Genomic DNA, 18,252 nt, shown 5'->3' on the forward strand with positions numbered 1-18,252 from the left:
GTCTTGTCACTTGGGTTCCTTTATTTGGCATACAACAAAGCTACACTGAATTGATTAAACTCAGATGTAGGGGGTGGGTATAGGCATACCATACGTCTGAAGATACTTAGCAAACGTCTTCCTTTACATACGTTTACATATTATGTTGCATTTACTATCCACTGAATTACACATTTTGGGATTGGCTCGGTCACTTTGTAGGGACCAATCCCAGACAGCATGATGTGTCTATACACAAATTACTCTTTACCTCATTTTATGTTCCAGACTTATCTTATCCATTGCTATCTTGTCCATTGTGAATATTTCCCTGGGTGTTCCCCTTTTATCTTAGCTAGTACAGACATTCTGTTTCCAGCCTGCTGATCCATTTACCTCCCTAATCCTGTCTCCCAAGAAATAAAGCCTCACCCATGTACAAATACACACATCAAGCCAAGCTTACACCAGTGATGATCATGTTTCCAACATGCCCATCACCTTAGTAGCCTTCCAAAGTTAAGTTACATCAGCGATCTTCCAAAACATGGATATACTTTGATATTCAAAACTATCTGAGACAGGTTTGCATTGGAGCTGCTACAATGCCAACATTTTCTATGCAGGGTGAGTCCAGCTTTATGCAATAGCTCAGGAGGTCAATCATATCTATTTAGAATTTTGTTTTGAAATAAATGCAAAAACAGAGAACTGGATGTTCTGCATACCCTAGGCCAGATATTGTTCCACCTGTCGGAGGAAATGGAGATGTTTAGCATCTTCTCCCATTTTTCTTTTATGGTACAATCAGTAGGATAAATCAAGTAGTTCAACGATTTGCATGTGTTACCTGCAAAATGTTTTTGGCTAATATACTTTTTAAGATGTACTTCAAGTGGATTGTTATTTCTGGTCTGCCTAGAATTCCTCAGCTCCTTTATACTTTTGAGTCAAAGCTTAGTGTAGAAAGGACCTTGCTTTATTGGTAGCTGGTGCTCTTCATGAAGATATGTGAAGGAGGCTAAAGAAGTCCATTCAATAATATCTTTTATGGTTAATATGCCCTTGATTAGCCAGGCAGATATGAGTTTTGAGCTATTAGCACATTTAAATTGAGGGTTATTCCAGATTGGTATGGAAGGAGAGTTGTTGAGAGTAGAAGTGGTTATGGACTTGATTTTCTTTGGGGAAAGGCGAGCCGAGCAAAGAATAAGATCATGATATGGCTGCCTTAAGACTCAAACACTGGACTCCTGGAGGGGCATTTGTGAATCTTCTACCTAGTGAGGCATGTGGATGCTATGGTGATGACAATGTTAGCAATGCATGTGATGATCATTAAGAGCACACTGATGCTGGTCTGTGACTGACACTAATTTAGTACAAGGGACTTGTGAGTTCTCTTTCGAGCTCTGCCAGTTATTTACTGTGTGACTATGGGCAAGTCATGTCACCCTTCTGTGCCTCAGTTGCCCCATCTGTAACATGTGTAGTGTGATGATACTTTGCTTTAACAGGGGGGAACTGGGAGACTTAATTAATGCTTAAAAAGATCTCTGGATAAAACACTGTATACAAGTGCAATGCATCATTGACTTCCAACAGGACACCATCTTCTAGAATCCTAATCAAACATATTTTTCAGAGTATTTCAGGGATGTAGACTCCAGTGATATTATTCTGTTGAGACAATGGTGACTTGGAATTGACTTGTTTAGCAACCATTTTGCTTCCCACCACGGTGCGTGTCAAGCAAACACAGTAATAATATTTCCTGAATTCCCCTAAGCAATAAGTATTTTACGATGACTGGAGAAATATGTAACTTAACCTGCCTGAACCTGGCAATGGCTGCTGCCAAACAAGAGGCCCAGGGCAACTGAATGCGAAGCACTGGCTCACCATAAAGAACTGGCAAAGAGTGATGTGTGGGAAGATGTTGTGCGCCTTGTTTTTCCCACAGATCTGCTTCGACTGCTGCCAGAAATCAGAAAGCTTCTGAGCCAAAGGACCGGTGGGGCGCAGGTAGAGGACATATTCCCGAGGCAGGGGATCATCAAGGAATGGGTCTCCCACATGAGAGAACAACCTGAGAGAGAGGAGGGAAGAGGTGGCTATTCAAGAATGGCAGAAACCTTCAGTAAGATATTAAATACAAAGACCCATATTTTTGTAGCAGAAAGAACCAAAATCAGAGTTCTTCCCCATTCCCCGTATGTCACTAGCCTTGGGGGCACTGGTCTGTCAGGGACCAGGCATGGAAATGTACACTACAGCTGCCTATGAGTCCAGTGTGGCCCAGTTACCATTATTAAGTAGGGAGGAAGCCTGCTCTTTCAGATAAGACCCTGGACTGGGACTCAGGAGACCTGGGTTCAGTCTTTGGTCCTGCTATAGGTTCTCTGGGTGTCCTTGTGTCAAAAGTGCTTCATAATTTTGGGTATCCAACTTGAAAAATGTCAGGGGGCCTGTTTTCCAGGAGGCAGAGGTTCTGTACTCTCTGAAAATCAGTCCCTTTATCTCGTTCTCAGTTTGGACACTCAAAAACTGAGAGACACCCAATAATTCCTCACCTTTGAACATTTAGGTCTCAAACTCACTCTGTTCCATAACTGTGAAATGGGGGCCATAATGCCTCCTTTCTCTCACCTTTGTCTGCCTTGCCTGTTGAGATTGTGAGCACTTTGGGGCAGGAACGATATGTCTTACAGTGCCTAGCACAATGAGGCCTTGATCTTGCTAGTGTCCTCCAGGTGCTCCCATGATATCAACAAACAATAATGTGGAGCTTGCACAAGTAACATAATTTGTAAAATATTTTAAATAAATCTTAACCACTTTTAAAAATGATTTATTACTTCATACCAACCAGTCACATGCTGCTTGGACACTTCTTCCGCCAGTGGATGCCAGTGCTTTTTGTCTGAGGAGGGGGAGGAAAAGAATATTCCACTGTTAGTATTAACAGGGGTAGACAGAAAGTGGAAAGTAACATCTGCTGCTTGAATTGGACACTGCATCAGTAATCCTGGTAACTGTGGCTCTGGATTTGCATACAGAGGCAATAACTTAAGGCCAGAGTCTGATGTCCGAACTCCCATTGAATAATGCATTCCTCTAGGAGTGCTCCAATTTAAATCCATACGATTATTTGTGGAGTAAAGCACAGGTGGATTAAGGTATTCCAGAGCCATAGAGATGCCCCCTGAACTGAAGCCCCGACCTACTGTACCATACCCCTGTTCAAGGTGGCGGCAGCAAGGGCCATCCAAACGTGAGCAGTCTGGTGCAGATCCAGCCACCACTCCCTGGCTGAAGTTTTGCTCCGTCCTACCACTACTCCCTCTCATCAAGTGAGCGGGATTCCTACAAGATAAGGGAGAATTCAGCTTCTCGGAGCAACGGCACCGTTGCCACTGAGATGCTGCTGGGCTTGAATGAGGGTGTGAGTGAGACTCCGGTTTTAGCTAACCTGTGTGGCATGGTTCATGTCAACTGCGGCACCAAGAAAAGTCAACGGGCAGAGGGCGGTGGAGTTGCTTTCTCTGCAAGGCAGCAAGGTCAGAGCAGTGGCAGAAACGTGTCATGCTGTCACCATCTAAACCCATTCACAGTGTGGAATGCCAGCTTTTCCAATTTCATCATCAGCCTCATGATTTTTAATGTTCTACTTAAAGCCCCAGCTTCTGGAGACACATGGTTATGTGAGAATTTCAGCTTTCATTTTAAGAAAAGTAAGTTTCTAGCACTCATGACTGCAGAGAAAAGCTTGCAAAAGTGACCCAAGCACACCCTAAAGGCTTAAAAACCAGTAGGTGAACAAAAAGAACCCCAAATGGACTCTTTTAAAAAAATAATTGGCTCAAAACTTTCTTGTGACTTTCTGGGGCCTGACTCATGATATTGGAACATGTGGGCTTGGCAAGATGGCATTCATGTGTATTGCCTCACTGAAAGAATAGAATACCCTGTTTAGCAGGTGTATTCTCTTTTCGGGTTTTCATTGTGAAAGGGCTTCAGTGTTTTATTTATAAACACAGGGAATATGATTTCCCACTGCTTACAAAAATGACTTCCTTCTCAATCTCTTGGCTGCCCCTATGGCACTTCACATGTCAAATCAGCACCATTTGTGAGCTGGATTTATCTAAATGTGAACATACATGCAATCTGAATCCATTCTAAATGTCCCTTATTAGAGACTCAATACAATTATATGTCGCTTGATCAATTCACACAAGACACTGATGTCAGTTTTCTTTCTCTTTCACTTGCTGTGCTTCATGATAGCAATGGATCTGAAACAAAGGTGTTAATTTACCAGGATTTTAAAATGACCTACTTATTGTCCACTTGATCAGCATGAAAGTCAAAGTGGATGGATATGAAAGTACGGATATCTCATGCAGCTTTAAGAAGAGCAGTAAAAAGCAATCACCACCAGAGGGCACAAAGCAAATATTTTCATCCTGGAATAACCTACATAAACTGCTAAATGTGTGCAGTTCCTGTGAAATTGATCACGTTCCTGTCCTGATTTTTCCCTTTTACGTGCATACATATTCCCTGTTGTTCTAACAAAGATTAAATAAAAATGCACCAAAGCATCTTGTTATTGAGCAGTCAGGAAAATACAGGAGGAAACCAGTACACTGCAATTAGATAGCACCTGTTTATCCCAAAAAATGTTTCTCCAACCATCGATATAATGTACTGAAAAGCATTGTATCTGGGATGATCAATTAGGCTATGGAACTAACTGCCACAGTACATCAATGAGGTCAAGAACTCATTAGGATTCCAAAAAGGATTCGATGTTTATATGGATATATTTATGCATATTAAAACATGAACAAGAGCTTTGAAAAGGATAGAAACCTCATGTTTCAGGGCATTAGATGACCTTTCACAATTGGGGGTCAGGAGGAAACTTCCCTGGGTATCAGGTAATCTCATAACTCCCTACTGCAGGGTGTCTTTCTCTGAAGCAACCAGTGCAGTCCACTGTTGGAGACAGGATACTAGACCTCGATGGGCCCTTAGTCTGATCCAGTCTGGTTTGCACAGCACATCAGCCAACCAACACACTCCCTGCTTTAGAACCACATGGGGAAGGAGAAAGTTTGGCGCAGGGCACTGGGACAGAACTGCAACTCTTACAAAAAGCACAATATGCAGCAGAGACTGCCTCAGTTTCTAAGGCACCTTCAACATTTGCTATGCCTCAGTTTCCCTGTCTATCCCTAGTTAATGTTTTAATATCCGTGCAGGAATAGAGCTGCACAAGTGCTAAGTGTTACCTGGACACTAGTACGGACATGCATGAATGAGAGAGAATAAAACCACGGAATCACTCCATTCCAGCCATTCAGTTGCTTCTCCCCATACATACGTTCTCTCTTTTTGAGAAAATAAGAGGAAGGCAAAAGCTACGGATGCAGAAAGGGCCCTGTTGCAAACGAGTGATTATGAAAAGACTTCCTCCTCAATGTTTGCGCTGCCCCTGTCTGCGAGCATTCCACTGCAATCAGTGGAACGCTGGGACGTGCCTGCTACTAGGCTGCATAGCTTCGTAGGGTCCCTCGTGTCTTGGATGCACTTTGTTTAGCATACCTCTCAATGAGTCACACACTGAAGCTTCCACTGCTTTCTTTGGAAGACTATTCTACAGTCTTATAAACCCTCCGGATGCAGAGCCTGAGAGGTGCAAATCCTAAACTGGTGTAAACTGCTGTAGTCCCATTAACTTCCGTGGAGCTTTGCCCTTTACACCAGCTACATTTCTGACCCTTGAGTTTTCTTAGCTGTTTCTTCCACTCACTTTGTCAGACTGCTTCAGACCAACCAAACAGTTCCCTTTCCTCCCTTTACACCTTTTAAAATGCTGTTAAAACTTAACTCTCATGCTATAGAGCTGGGCATCTAATGCACCTAGTCCTGTTGATCCACAACAGCAAATCACCATTTACATTAAACATTAACTTCCTGCAAAGCCCCATTGCTTTGAAATGAGCCATTTCTCCATTGCAAAGGGCGGGCTGGCAGGCTGGCTGAGGCCCATGATTTACTCTCTCCAGACCCCAGAGCAGATCATTCGAGGAGTCATGCACTGCGTATCAAGACATAGGGTGCTGCCATCCACCCCTCTTTCATCATGAGAATGAGGCATGTTTTCCTGGAACGAGTAGTACAATAAAGCTCTGTTAGAATAGATGGCAGCTCTCTCTCTGGTGCCTTTTGTTCTCCAGGGACCCCGAAGGGCATTAGAAAAATGTTAGTCTGGGCTAAATGCACTGCTGTTCATGAGCAACTTCAAAAGGTAAATGCCTGTTTCCCTTCCCACCCCTCTGGTTCTTTCAGGGAGCATTCCTCCAGCCCCTCCCCCAGCCCAGTTTAATTTTCAGTGCAAGGAAGGAAATACTGTGCAACAAAGACAAAAGCAAATGTATATTTTTATCGTGGCATTTGAGACCGAGAAACTGTTTCTTTTCATACTACGTAGCCACTGGGGAAAGGTAACTGTGCTTTAGACTGATGCCCACTATGTAGCCACAAAACCAGGGACAGTGAAGAATTTCCCCCAAATGCTGTGTTCAATAGCTATCAACTTTGGCATGGAAGGGACCATTCCTAAAGGTGCTTGGTCTCCATGATCCCATTAGCACTCAGACTGATGTCTTCAGAGCTGGGTGCTGACAGTTAGGTACGTGCATTTATATGCAGTCACCTAAATAAATGACCTGATTTTTTTTTCATCCACTGACCACCTGCAATGGAAGCCGGTGGATGGTATCCATCCCTTCTGAAAATCACTTAATGAGGTGACTGACTAGGGATTTAGGGGCTTAACCCCGAAGGCATATGAGGTTGAAATTGTTGGCTGTGGTGTGTCTGATGTAGGAGCCGGTTGCAATTGGGTGGCTTCGTGATATGGCCACCTCAGGATAGGTGCTAGACTGAGCCCACCTCAATTCTGACACCACCGAACAGATAGTAATTTCATGTCATTACTAGCTGGAGCTGGATTTAGGCTGGAGACCACCTACCAGTGAAAAGGCTTCACAGAACATTATTAATCCTTTGAGCCTTGTGTCTTCTAACAGACTTAATAAAAGGAGTCACTTCATCCACCACCAAATGCAGCCACTTCTGAGGTGAAGTAAGGGCACAGCAACACAGTACAACAGTTTAGAGCAGGAAGCGTTGAGGATACCGTATCCAAATGACATTACAGAGGTGAACTGAGAGTGGGGCAAGCTGGAATTCGTTAATCCCTAACATCTCCTCTCAAAGTGCCATGGGATCTTCAACCATCACAGACCTTTAAGCTCTCCAACATCAGCATGTTCCTAAAAACCTGGCTAAGGCAGTGATTCAACATCAAGTCAAAAAGAAAAGCTCTCCCTTCTCAATAACCAGTAAAACAGCACCTAAATGTTCCTAGGAAGTCTCCCAGCCAAACTCGCCACCCTGAGCTTGTGAGATGTTGCAGAGCCACAGCATAAATGGTATTGCTGCACAGGAAAAGCTGAATAACACCCCAGTAGTTAATAAGTAAACAGCACACAAGACCCATTTCAACCCACAGCTGTTTAATGGAAAAGCATATAGCCCTGTGTACTACACAACTTAACTCATTACTGTAAAAGGATTTTGGCTTCCTGTAATTTTCATAGTGGAGAAAACAGTAACGGGGGAAAATGTCAATTCAGCTTGGAGATATGTCAATAAACATAAAGCATAATGGCCAAAACCCATTTACCTCAAGGGAAATGACTTTAAGAGAATGATGCATTAACCATAAAGAGAAACTTCAGTCTCAGTAACAGCGCACAGAAATCTTTTCTCCTCTCAATAATTGCTTTGCTTTCTTTCTGGAGCCACGTTTAAAAGAGAGCATGAATTTGCTATCAATGGTGCAGCAGCTTGCAGGGTAACAAATTAGCAGCTAACATGTACTTGTGGAAATGGCCTTTTCATATTCAGAATGAAATTGCACAATGGAAAAGGAAAAAAAGGAGAAACTGCTATTTTTGGGACAGCAGTATGTCTTTCTCTATGGAGAAGAAAATTCTGCCTGCTTTGCATTTTATAGAACAATAAAAGTAACTGTATTTCCCTGAGCCAGAAGAGGACAATATGCAAAATGAGGGTGAGGGGGGGATGTTCAGATCCAGAGGAAGGAGACTGTTGTGGTTAAGGCACTAAACTGGGCTGCAGATCTGTGCTCATTTTCTTTCTCAACGTTAGACACCTTTTGTGACTTTCATGTAGCTACTTAATATCTGCATCTCAGTTCCCCATCTGTGAAATAGGGAGGATAATCTTCCCTATTTCCCACCCTTTGTCTGTCTTGGCTATTTAGTGGGCAGTCCTGCAAGGTGCAGGCTGTGATCCACCAAAGGACTTCAGCACATGCTTAAACCCATTGACTTCATTATAATTTCTCAGTTAATTTATTTAAATAAACACCCCATCTCCTCCACCCCAATCTAGCTTTTCAGGTATTACAGAGCAGTGGAGCCTTCCTGTCTTAATGTCTCCTCCTGAATATCCCCTCACACCCATTAAAATGCACAGCTTAGAAAGATGAATGGCTGAGTCAGCCCTGATGGGATTTGAACCTACGGTTTCAGAGAATTTATTGCTTGCCCAGAATTGATGCTTATGATATAATTAAACTGTCGTCATTAGATGTTCTATAGAGCTACAAGAATTTCCCCATATCTATCCACTCTTCTTCTAATATTGTAATATAAGCAGAGGGTCAAATTTTGCCTTCAGTGATACCATGTGCTGCTACATGTTTGTCAAAAAGAACTTAGTCCACCGTGTGTGTCGATGGACACCAGCACAAATATGCTACCAAGATTCTTTCCCTCTGAGCCAGCTACAATGAAGCCACCAGCCTACGCAAGTACTGAGAGATTTGTGAATGAGCACAAGCATTAGAGGCAGAACAGTGGAAAAACGAAATCTCCTATTTTATGCCTGTACAAACTTCTCATCTGTGAACACAGCTCCTCAGAGGGAAGAATTCAGCATTTTCAGTGGCCCCTAAATCTCTGGTCCATAAAATATTTAGTTGCATAAATAAGGATTGGTTGGAAACTGCATTAAACATGATGGAAAAATCTTGCTCTTTTCAACATTCGGTTCGGTTTGAAGCTGCCTGACATGACAGGGAAGAATTGGAGTTATAATTTATGCCAAATGGGGTTGTTTAAAAGAAGAACGTTATGAAGTGGAGTGTGTTTGTTGTGGTTATAAAATATTTTTATTTTTGCTTGTAAATATATATTTAAAGTTTAACTTTCCAACCTACTGTGGTTTATGGTAAAAGAACAGAAAATACAATGATGTTGCTGGCTCATGGGGCTTATAACAGGATACAGACCTGTTCAAGATTAAGCTCAGCAGTGGAGCAGGCTTGTAAAGTGTATGCTGTGTCCTCCCTAGTGGCTTATCCACCAAGAGCTGTAATCACCTTCTACTGCTGATAATTAATGGCATTATTTCCTTAGTTTAAGTAGCAGAGGTCTTAGTTTTGGTGCAAAAGGCCCTGGGTTCAAACCCTGGTGATGACTCGTGAGTGAACGAGAGTCAGTGTGTATCTTTTGCAAACAATTAATTTGCTGGATTTGGGCCTTTTTCTGTTTTCAAATTGTCCTTCAGGTATTGTTTTATGAATATTAATGTTCATAATTGTTCACCAAATAGTTTTTACGAGTAATGGTGGGAAAATGGATACATTTGTCTAATTAATTACTGCATACAATAAATAGTTGTTCTTTTACAGCAACTTTGAAAGATAAATATCTGTCTCTGATTCTTTCAGACAGTCTAATTTCTTGATAATTTGATGGGGGAAAATGCTAAAATTCCCAAATAATTTATCAACCACATCTTAGTTTTCTGTCAGACATATTTGGGCATGATGGGATTTTGCAAACTGTTTGAAGAGGTTGATCCTTTGAGTGTTCAATATTCAGAATGTGCTCAGTGTGATTTGGTACCTAAATCACATCCTATTGTTTCTGTTGCCTGCTTGGATGACCTAACCTCTGTAAAAAGGCTCAGTGCATACAGAAATCACTAAAGATTCAGTTCCTATGGGGGGAAGAAGAGGAAGGAGGAGAGGATTAAGTTCCTGCTAGATTTTCCTCTTCTGAATACATTTTAAGAACTAAACTACATAGGTGTTATTGCAGACAAGTAGCTGTAACATACTGTTTTGGCCAGACAAGTAAATGTCACTCCCTTCAGTGGGCTTTGAATCAGTCCCTTAAATGTTGTCATAGCTTACTGTGCTGCTGCTTTTAACACAAAATGGGGGACCCACTCTCCTTCCTAGTGTTTGGCAAAATGACTCTAGTTGCACCTATAGCATTCACAAGGCTGGGGTGTATTTTCTGCTGCTAAATCATGAGACCTACTTAAACACACACACAGTTTGGGAAAACCTCTCTAATTTAGGTCAGCGAATACTATAAACAGATCAGGGCTATGCAAAGACCTCCCCCCCCACCTCACTCTCTGAAATGCAGGAACTTTCAAGTGAGTACCATTGCATGGGCTGCAGACCGACTGCAAGATTTTATCCCCTAGGTCAAATAAATATTTATAGAATGTGCACTACAACACAATAAGATTCAGGGTTTTTTTTCCCCTTCCTTTTCCCTGAGCCAGTGGCTGCCATATCTCAGTCCTCATTAATACCAAAGCCAATTAATAGAAAAGAGAGGGAAGTGGGAAAACCAACCAGAAACAGGATTGCTAAGCACACTGTCAACGTTGTGAATTTATAGTTGCAATAATTAATTATATTTTCTTGAGGGGATGATCCAGCTGCCCAAAATGCAATCCTGCCATGTGACTATTTTTTTAAGGGCCGAAGAATTGGGGACTGTGTGTGTGTGTGTGTGTGTGTGTGTGTGTGTGTGTGCATGCATGCGCGTTCTATTTTTTTTGTTACATAACCTCTGGAAGGCAAAAGACCCAGTATATATGCTGCAGGATCTTTTTTCCGCTTTAACACATGTGCACCAAGACATCCCCTCAATCATTTGCTTCGCTAGCTTATTAAATCAAACCAAAAAGAGGGAAGTGCAATCTTTTTTTTTTTTTTTTAAAGTATTCTGGATAAATACTAGCAGCCATTTTGTGTTTTTAAAGAGATACACATTCATTAAAAAATGTCTCTTGTTTAAAACAAAAATGACAGCATAGACTCATGGGGAAGCAAGGGCCTAGACCTCGGAAGATCCAGCTTTAAGACAGACTGTTTGACCTTGGACAAGTTATTTAGGGCCAGTTTCTCAGTTATTGTACAATGGCATAACTCCTTTGAAATCTCTATGTACCTCTGTTCCTCTCAGTGCCTATAAAATGGAGGAAACAATGCTTCATTTCTCCCAGTCTCTCTAGACTGCTCAGCACCTACCACACAAGAGTTCTGAGCACGGTTGGGGCCTCGAGGTGCACTGTAATGCTAAAACCATATGCATTACAATAAGGGACCTTTAGAATACAGTATTGCAATCTCAAGTGTTGTTTTTGAAGAATATTAAGTTTTGGGTTCTTTTTGTTTTCTGGGTTTTTAGCCTCTTGAGTTTACATTTTTTGAAGCTGCCACCATGAGGCCAGCAATAACAACAACTACTACTACTTCTACTTGCTACTTTTCTTTTTTTCTTTTTTTTAATGAAAGCTGAAATTCTCTGTAAATAACATGACTCCAGGTGTTGCAGCTTTAAGAAACACCCCATGTATGAAGACTCTTGTAAATTGGCAACACTTTGACTAGTTGCAGCTGAACTGCAGAAGGTTAAGAATTTGGGTTCAGGCGGGCATTGAAAAGGAATGCTAGATATACCAATAGTTTAAAACTGGTAAGTGACATGAAATGTATTTTGTAAGAGAAATTAGGTAACGCCTACCTCTGTTAACTCATTTACAGGAATCTGAATTTTAGTAAGGATCATCAAGCTGTTATATTTGAGAGTACAAGTGCTTTCAGATGTACAGATTGTAACAATGGAGTGAATCCAATATTATTCCTCTGTGGGCGGGGGGGTAGCCAGTAGAATTTGAACTCATCATACTACATTTACTTTATTTGATATAATAGTGGCTTTAAACACCACCCAATATTTTGCACAGCTGCCGAGACTTGAGCAAGCTTTTGTTGTTCAATTTTTTTCTCAACAGTGAGGAAGATCAAGAGTTTTTCCACAAATACTAATAATACATTTTTAGCTAACCAGGAAGACAATGTCTTTGTAAGGAGCCAAGTTAGAGGTTTAAATGTGCTGAAATGGACCATCTGGAGTGACAGTGATAGCCAGAAAAGGAAGCGGTTGTCATATTGATGGGAAATAAAAAAGTTCCTTCACATGGTTTGAAGACAAATGTGATGCTTTCTCTCTCATTGTTGTGTCCCCCCATACAGAAATGACCTGGAACGGAACAGAGATTTGCACCATCTCTGATCCTTATAGCAAAGGCCTTTTATTGCTGGGGCAGGATCCCATTGCCGCTTATCACAGATCTGTTATGAAGCTTCTCAGAGCAAGGAGATGGGTGGGCTGGCTGGCTGTGGCAGCTGCTTTTTAACATGCTAACCGTAGTCGTCTCTCTCTTACGCTGCACACTTCTCAGTCTATCTCTGCATTCATTTGCTGTTTCCCATCTTATACATCGACTGTAGGCTCTTTGGGCCAGAGATCATCTTTTCATTAGGTGTGTGTATATTGCCTAGCGCCATGCAGCCCTAATCCGATAGGGGTCACGAGCAAAACCAATAAGAACTATGATGCAGCATGTTCCTGTTGTATCACCTGATGTGATCTTCATTTTACAGATGGGGGGTGGGGGAGAATAAGATTCAGAGAAGTAGTGACTTGCCCAGAATCGTACAGCAAGTCCAGGAAGAATGAAGGAGAGAAGTCTCCTGACGCCTGGCCCTAGGAGTTCCCTAGATTCTAGAGAGGAGCAGATTTTGCTAAATACATTCTGACTGAGATTATAGTCTCGCCCAAAGAGTTCTGGGAGAGAGAGACACTTTTCATTCCCCATGTCCGTTTCCTAGTGTAGCCCCAAGCTTCTCTTTCTGAATGGAGATTTTGTATCACAGAGGTCCTTCAGAGAAAAAAATAAATGCAACAAGTAGCATTTTAAAGTGTTGGTGTTAACATTTTCCAGCATCTCAGGGTTTCAAAACAGGAAGCTTGGGGCGGTACAGTTGCTCAATTTGTCAGACAGATGCTGTTCTATGAAGTCAGTTGCAAAGAGTTACACCAGGAACTGCAAGAATAAAAGCTGACGCCTTAGTGACTTCCTGGGGTGAATTCTCAATGATGCAGGGAGGTTTTGGTGTGCTACTTCCACCAGCAGCAGTGGGAGACGTGGTTTAACTTCCCCTGCCCCTCCATGTATCATACTGAGAATTTACCTTCATTCCACAGAGACTAGCAAACCAGCAATGGAGAAATCTTCTCAGCCCAACTAAGAAATCAATGGCGATAAGAGATCAGCATCAGTGTGACTAGTCAGAGGCTGAAGATAAAGGTCAGTCTACTGTATCTTGAATCTGAAGTTCGAGATGAGCCCTGTGGCACAAAGTTCTGATCTGGATCCAAACTTCTGCACAGATTGGAGTAAGGAGGTCTAAATCCAAGTCTTTGGGTCAAGCCCATCTCAAGTGAAAATGTTTAAACATTTGCCCTGTCTTTGGCCCTTGTTTTGTTTCCGCAAACTTGTCTGGAAGTTTGCAAAACATGCGAGCAACAGAATATAACATTAAAGTTCCCCACTCCCTGGGATGGGCATGTTTGTTTACACTGTAGATTTAAACCCAACAAGAAACAAAGTCATTGGAGACAATGGATCCCGTTTTCAAATAGGCCATCCTAATTTGTTTCTTGATGCTCAGATTGGTACCTTGAATGAGAACATAATTGCGGATCTAAATGCAGGACATGGACAAATTATTAAGATGCATATGTTTGAAAAATGGACTGTAGGCCTGATCATAAGAGCATAAATGCTGCCTTACAGGGTCAGACCATGGTCCGCCTTGCCCAGTATTCTGTCTCCAACAGTGGCCCATGCCAGAGCTTCAGGGGCAATGTGCAGAGCATGACAATTATGGAGTGATCCACCTCTGTCTTTTGGTAGTCATAGGTTTAGGGTCGCCCTGACTGTCTTGGCTGGTAGCCATTGATGAAACTATTTTCCATGAACTAATCCAATTCTTTTTTGAACCCAGTTATACTGTGTTTCTTGTGCAAACAAGACCTGCCCTCCTCCCCTGTCCAGCTGACCTGTGGAGGAGTGCAAAGAACCTATGTACATGCAGACCAAGTTCTTATTTTGGCCCAAAGTGGTTCTATCTCACTTCTTGTGGAAAGATCAGTTTCTTATGAGGGATGTGTACAAAAGGACTTGCAACGTTGCTGAAAAGGCAAACCCACAAGATGGAAAATGAGAAGTAGATGCCCCACAAGGAGGCTAACCACAAATTCACAACTAAAATGGGGACAGCAAAAATGTAACGAGAAGGAAGTCTAAGAAATTAAATAAGGTGGAAGGAAGAAGAATGGGATGTTAATGTAGTTGGTTTAGATGCCAAAGCAAAAACTCTGCTCTGGAGAACTCTGTTCAGGAACTTCACTTCCTTCTTTTTAAATAACACCTCCTTGGGCTGTGATCTTGTTGGGATCCTGCAAGCTATGTAGGTTCAAACCAGGCCAATACTTGAAAGGGAGACCTCTAAGGAAAACCCAGGGTGACTCAAAGTGTGATGCACACTTCCCTCTGAGTCAGTATTGAATCATTGCATAATGCTGGGGATTAGGAGCATTTTAGTATTAGAATTTGCATCCTTTGGCTGAGACATAGAACAGAAGTCTTGACCTCTTATTTTTTATATATACACTTCAATAAAAAAAATTAAAAATCACATGGAAATTTTCAGAAGAGTAAGGGAGTTAACTAACCGGATTTGGGCCAAAGTTCAATTTAGCTGACTACATCCTGTCTGCCTAAATTCCATCTGTAGCTTTAAAGGGATATGGTGTTGATGACATCCTGTCTTCAGAAGTTATGTATCTTTGCTTGTTCCTGTGAGCATCCAGATTAATTCCGAAGACCCGAGATGTTAGGAAAGCACCAGGAAAACACAGACATATCAAAATATTTTGGCTGGGGCTTACTATTGGCTTAACTCTACTCCCTTTGAATACCAGCAGAAGTAGATTTATGCAACACTGAGTCATTTTTAAAAACCCACCCTTTAGCTTTATGATAACGTAGAAGACCCACATTTGAGTGAAAAATTACTCTAGCAATGTTTGTCTCTTCTCCCGCTACACCACCTGCTTTAAAATCATTTGATGGTACAGTATATAGAGAAGTGCAATTATTTTACTGTAATAAAAATGAATTCCATTGTATATGTCTGCAAACTAGAAATTTTAAATTGGGGCCAGATTTTAATTTCAGTTTCACCAGGGTAAATCTGGAATGGGTCTGCTGAGTTCAATGAAGTTATTTCAGATTTACATGTTTGAAGGCATATTTCGGTTCTGTTTCCTAGATGTCTGAGAGTTAACTGTGGAAGGAGTTAAGACAAGATGGAGTGGGGAGGGGAAACATATAATATATATATATATATATATATATATGAAGTCTAAAAGGGAACAGGAAATAGAAAATTGCGATAAAGAGCAATAGTGAGAAACACTGAGATAAAGAAAGATCCCAAAACACAGTGAGAAACTTTTCACAAATGCAGGGAACATTTTCCCCACATACTATTTTGGTTTTTTCAGAGCCAGAGATAAAGTAGGACAAGATCTTGCCAAGTCTCAGTGTGAGTAGTCTTTACTCAGATATGTGATCTCATTGACCTGAAGAGGACGACTCAGACGAGGAGGGATTACTATAGGAGTAAGGATTTGCATGACAGAGCCTTTAAATAGCAAACTACAAGGCAGAAACCGGCCACATTTGAAAGCCCTTAACCAGGCCTGGATTCAAGAAGGGTGCTTACGTGCATTTAACTTCAGGCATGTGCTTAAATCACATTGATTGTGTCGATGTAAGCGTGATCTTAAAGTTAAGCACATCCTTAAGTGCTTTGTTGAAAAGGGATGGACAGGAGTACATGCTTCAGTGTTTTCCCAAATCGCGGCCTCAGGTTTTATTCATTCTTCACTCCTGCAAAACTTCTAAACTTCTAAAGGCTTCAAAAGGAATGCTTGCTAGGCTAAAAAGTAGAAGTATACATTGGATCAAGACCTCTAGAACTGGTGCTATAAAGTACCAAATCAATGGGTATTTGCTAGAGTTGAATTTCTTTATTGTAAATTTAAAAATTATGTTATAACTTTTAAATAACCAACCAAACCCCCGCCCCATGTACAGTATACAGAGGCATCTCAATGCAGTTTTTCCCTGTAAGCATCTATTTCCCCATGACCCACTTCCCACCCCCTAAACAAGAGCTGTACTATGAGAGGTTGTGTTGTCCAGTCAGTAGGGGCTGGACTGGTGATATAGATTCTAATCCCAACTCTACCACTGATTTACTGTGTGACTTTGGGTACATTATTTCACCTCTCTGCGTCTGTGTTTCTCCCTCCTTTGTGTAGACTGCTAACTCTTGAGGACACAGACTGTTTCTTATGTGTTTGTACAGCACCTAGCACAATGGGGCTCTGACCTCAGTTGGGTGCTACCATCATATTACAAATAAACACACCATCTCAAAAATTGACTCAGTCCCCACCCAAATTAGGAGATTGTTTTAAAGAGCATGAGATTTTTTTTTTTTTTTTAAAAGGTTGAATTCTTTCTATTTGCCATCTGGTTTTTCAGCTGCTAGGGTGCACCTGTGTCCCATTTTCAAGCTCTTTTTCTGCACCCGAGGAGAGCTAGAAACCTATTTTTATGTTTTCCTGAAGGCTTGATCTACACTTAAAAGTTTTATGGGCATAGGTATGTCAGTTAGGGATGTGATTTTTTTGCCCCCAGACAGATTTGTGCTGGTAAAACCCCTAGTCAGTGTAATGGCAGGTATATTGGTATTAAAATGCTCATATAAAAGTGCATAAACTACACTGATATAAAGCACTGCACATCAGCAATGGTAGCAGATTCTCAGGCAGTCCCATGACTCTAGGAACTAGGGCTTTAAGAAAATCACCAAATATTGCAATATTTGTGATAAAATCATGAGAGCTGGCAATGCTTGCCTTTATTGATGGCCTCCCCAGATCTGCAGACTTCAGAGCGCCCACTACATGTCACCTCAACCTCAATCCTCCCTGTTCTCTTAGGAATCTAGGGTCACATCCATGGATTTCCTGCAGTTTACTGCCCCTCTGCTTCTCTCCCCATCCCTCTGAGATCCTCAGATGACGATGCTTATATAATAAGTTAATCATAAACTTGCAAGAGCTTTCAACTCTGCAGCTCCTGCCATCGAAAAGAGCTTCCATGTATTCCTCTGCATCCTTGGTGTGCTCTTATTTCAAATTGCAATTGAAAACAAACCCCTTTCCCCTCTTTCCTAAGCCTCTTTGTTTTTTCCTCCCCTGCTGTTTAAAATTTAACTCTCTCATTGCATCATTTAACTCTGCAAAGCTTTTGGGGACATGGCTTCTGTGCCAGATGCAACTAAAATTGCCTGAAGTGATGCTGACATACATGGCATAGTCAGGACGTAGGCTCTTTACAAGAGACACAACAGAAAGCTGTAATAGCTATCCCTTTTTACACCAGGTTTTAGGGTATTTGTAAACGATGGGCCTGATCCTGCACTGACTCCTGTGCAGACAGACAGATGCACACACGTTGCCCCACCCCCACAAGAAAAATGAGCAAATATAGCAAGACTGTACTAAATTGCATAGGTAGGGTGGAGTTTGCAGACGTGCTCAGCATTAGCCTGACTTTGCTCCCATTGGCTTTGATGTGGGCAAAATGAGGCTAGCGTTGGCCTTTGGAAAACTCCCACTCTAGTCCTCATCTTGTTGTATTCACTTAAAAATACAGAAGTGCAATCAGATTAAGCGACAGTGTCAGGGAGTGTGTAATTAATTAGTGAATCAAAGGCTGCCTTACTTCTTTGATCAACGTTTTGCAATCCTGCCACTGTCTCTTATTGTTATCAGTGAGTATCAGGTGTCCCCTTAAAAGAGCATTGTATCCCCTGATATAATCTGATCCGATCTGTATGAGCAGTTCCTGTCGTGTGGGGGAGGCCCA

At 41.7% G+C, this 18,252-nt stretch overlaps 1 protein-coding gene and 1 long non-coding RNA gene across 2 annotated transcripts in view; one reads left to right on the top strand and one right to left on the bottom strand.

Annotated features, from left to right (window-relative positions):
- LOC137164060 (uncharacterized) overlaps window positions 1–13,801 on the top strand; it is a 78,929-nt gene extending 65,128 nt beyond the window's left edge. Inside the window, exon 4 of the long non-coding RNA XR_010922917.1 lies at window positions 13,446–13,801. This is a non-coding gene — a long non-coding RNA (uncharacterized lncRNA). The remainder of the gene's footprint in view (window positions 1–13,445) is intronic.
- Window positions 1–18,252, bottom strand: part of UBASH3B (ubiquitin associated and SH3 domain containing B) — a 94,340-nt gene that overhangs the window by 37,573 nt on the left and 38,515 nt on the right. Inside the window, exons 2-3 of the mRNA XM_067564652.1 lie at window positions 2,849–2,902; window positions 1,882–2,068 (exon numbers count right to left, since the gene is read on the bottom strand). Coding sequence (XP_067420753.1) covers window positions 1,882–2,068; window positions 2,849–2,902 — 241 coding nt within the window. The remainder of the gene's footprint in view (window positions 1–1,881; window positions 2,069–2,848; window positions 2,903–18,252) is intronic.

Source organism: Emydura macquarii, unplaced genomic scaffold, assembly GCF_026122565.2.
Source record: "Emydura macquarii macquarii isolate MOO-44397 ecotype Brisbane River unplaced genomic scaffold, CSIRO-AGI_Emac_v2 contig_312, whole genome shotgun sequence".
In the NCBI taxonomy this organism is placed as follows: Eukaryota; Metazoa; Chordata; order Testudines; family Chelidae; genus Emydura; species Emydura macquarii.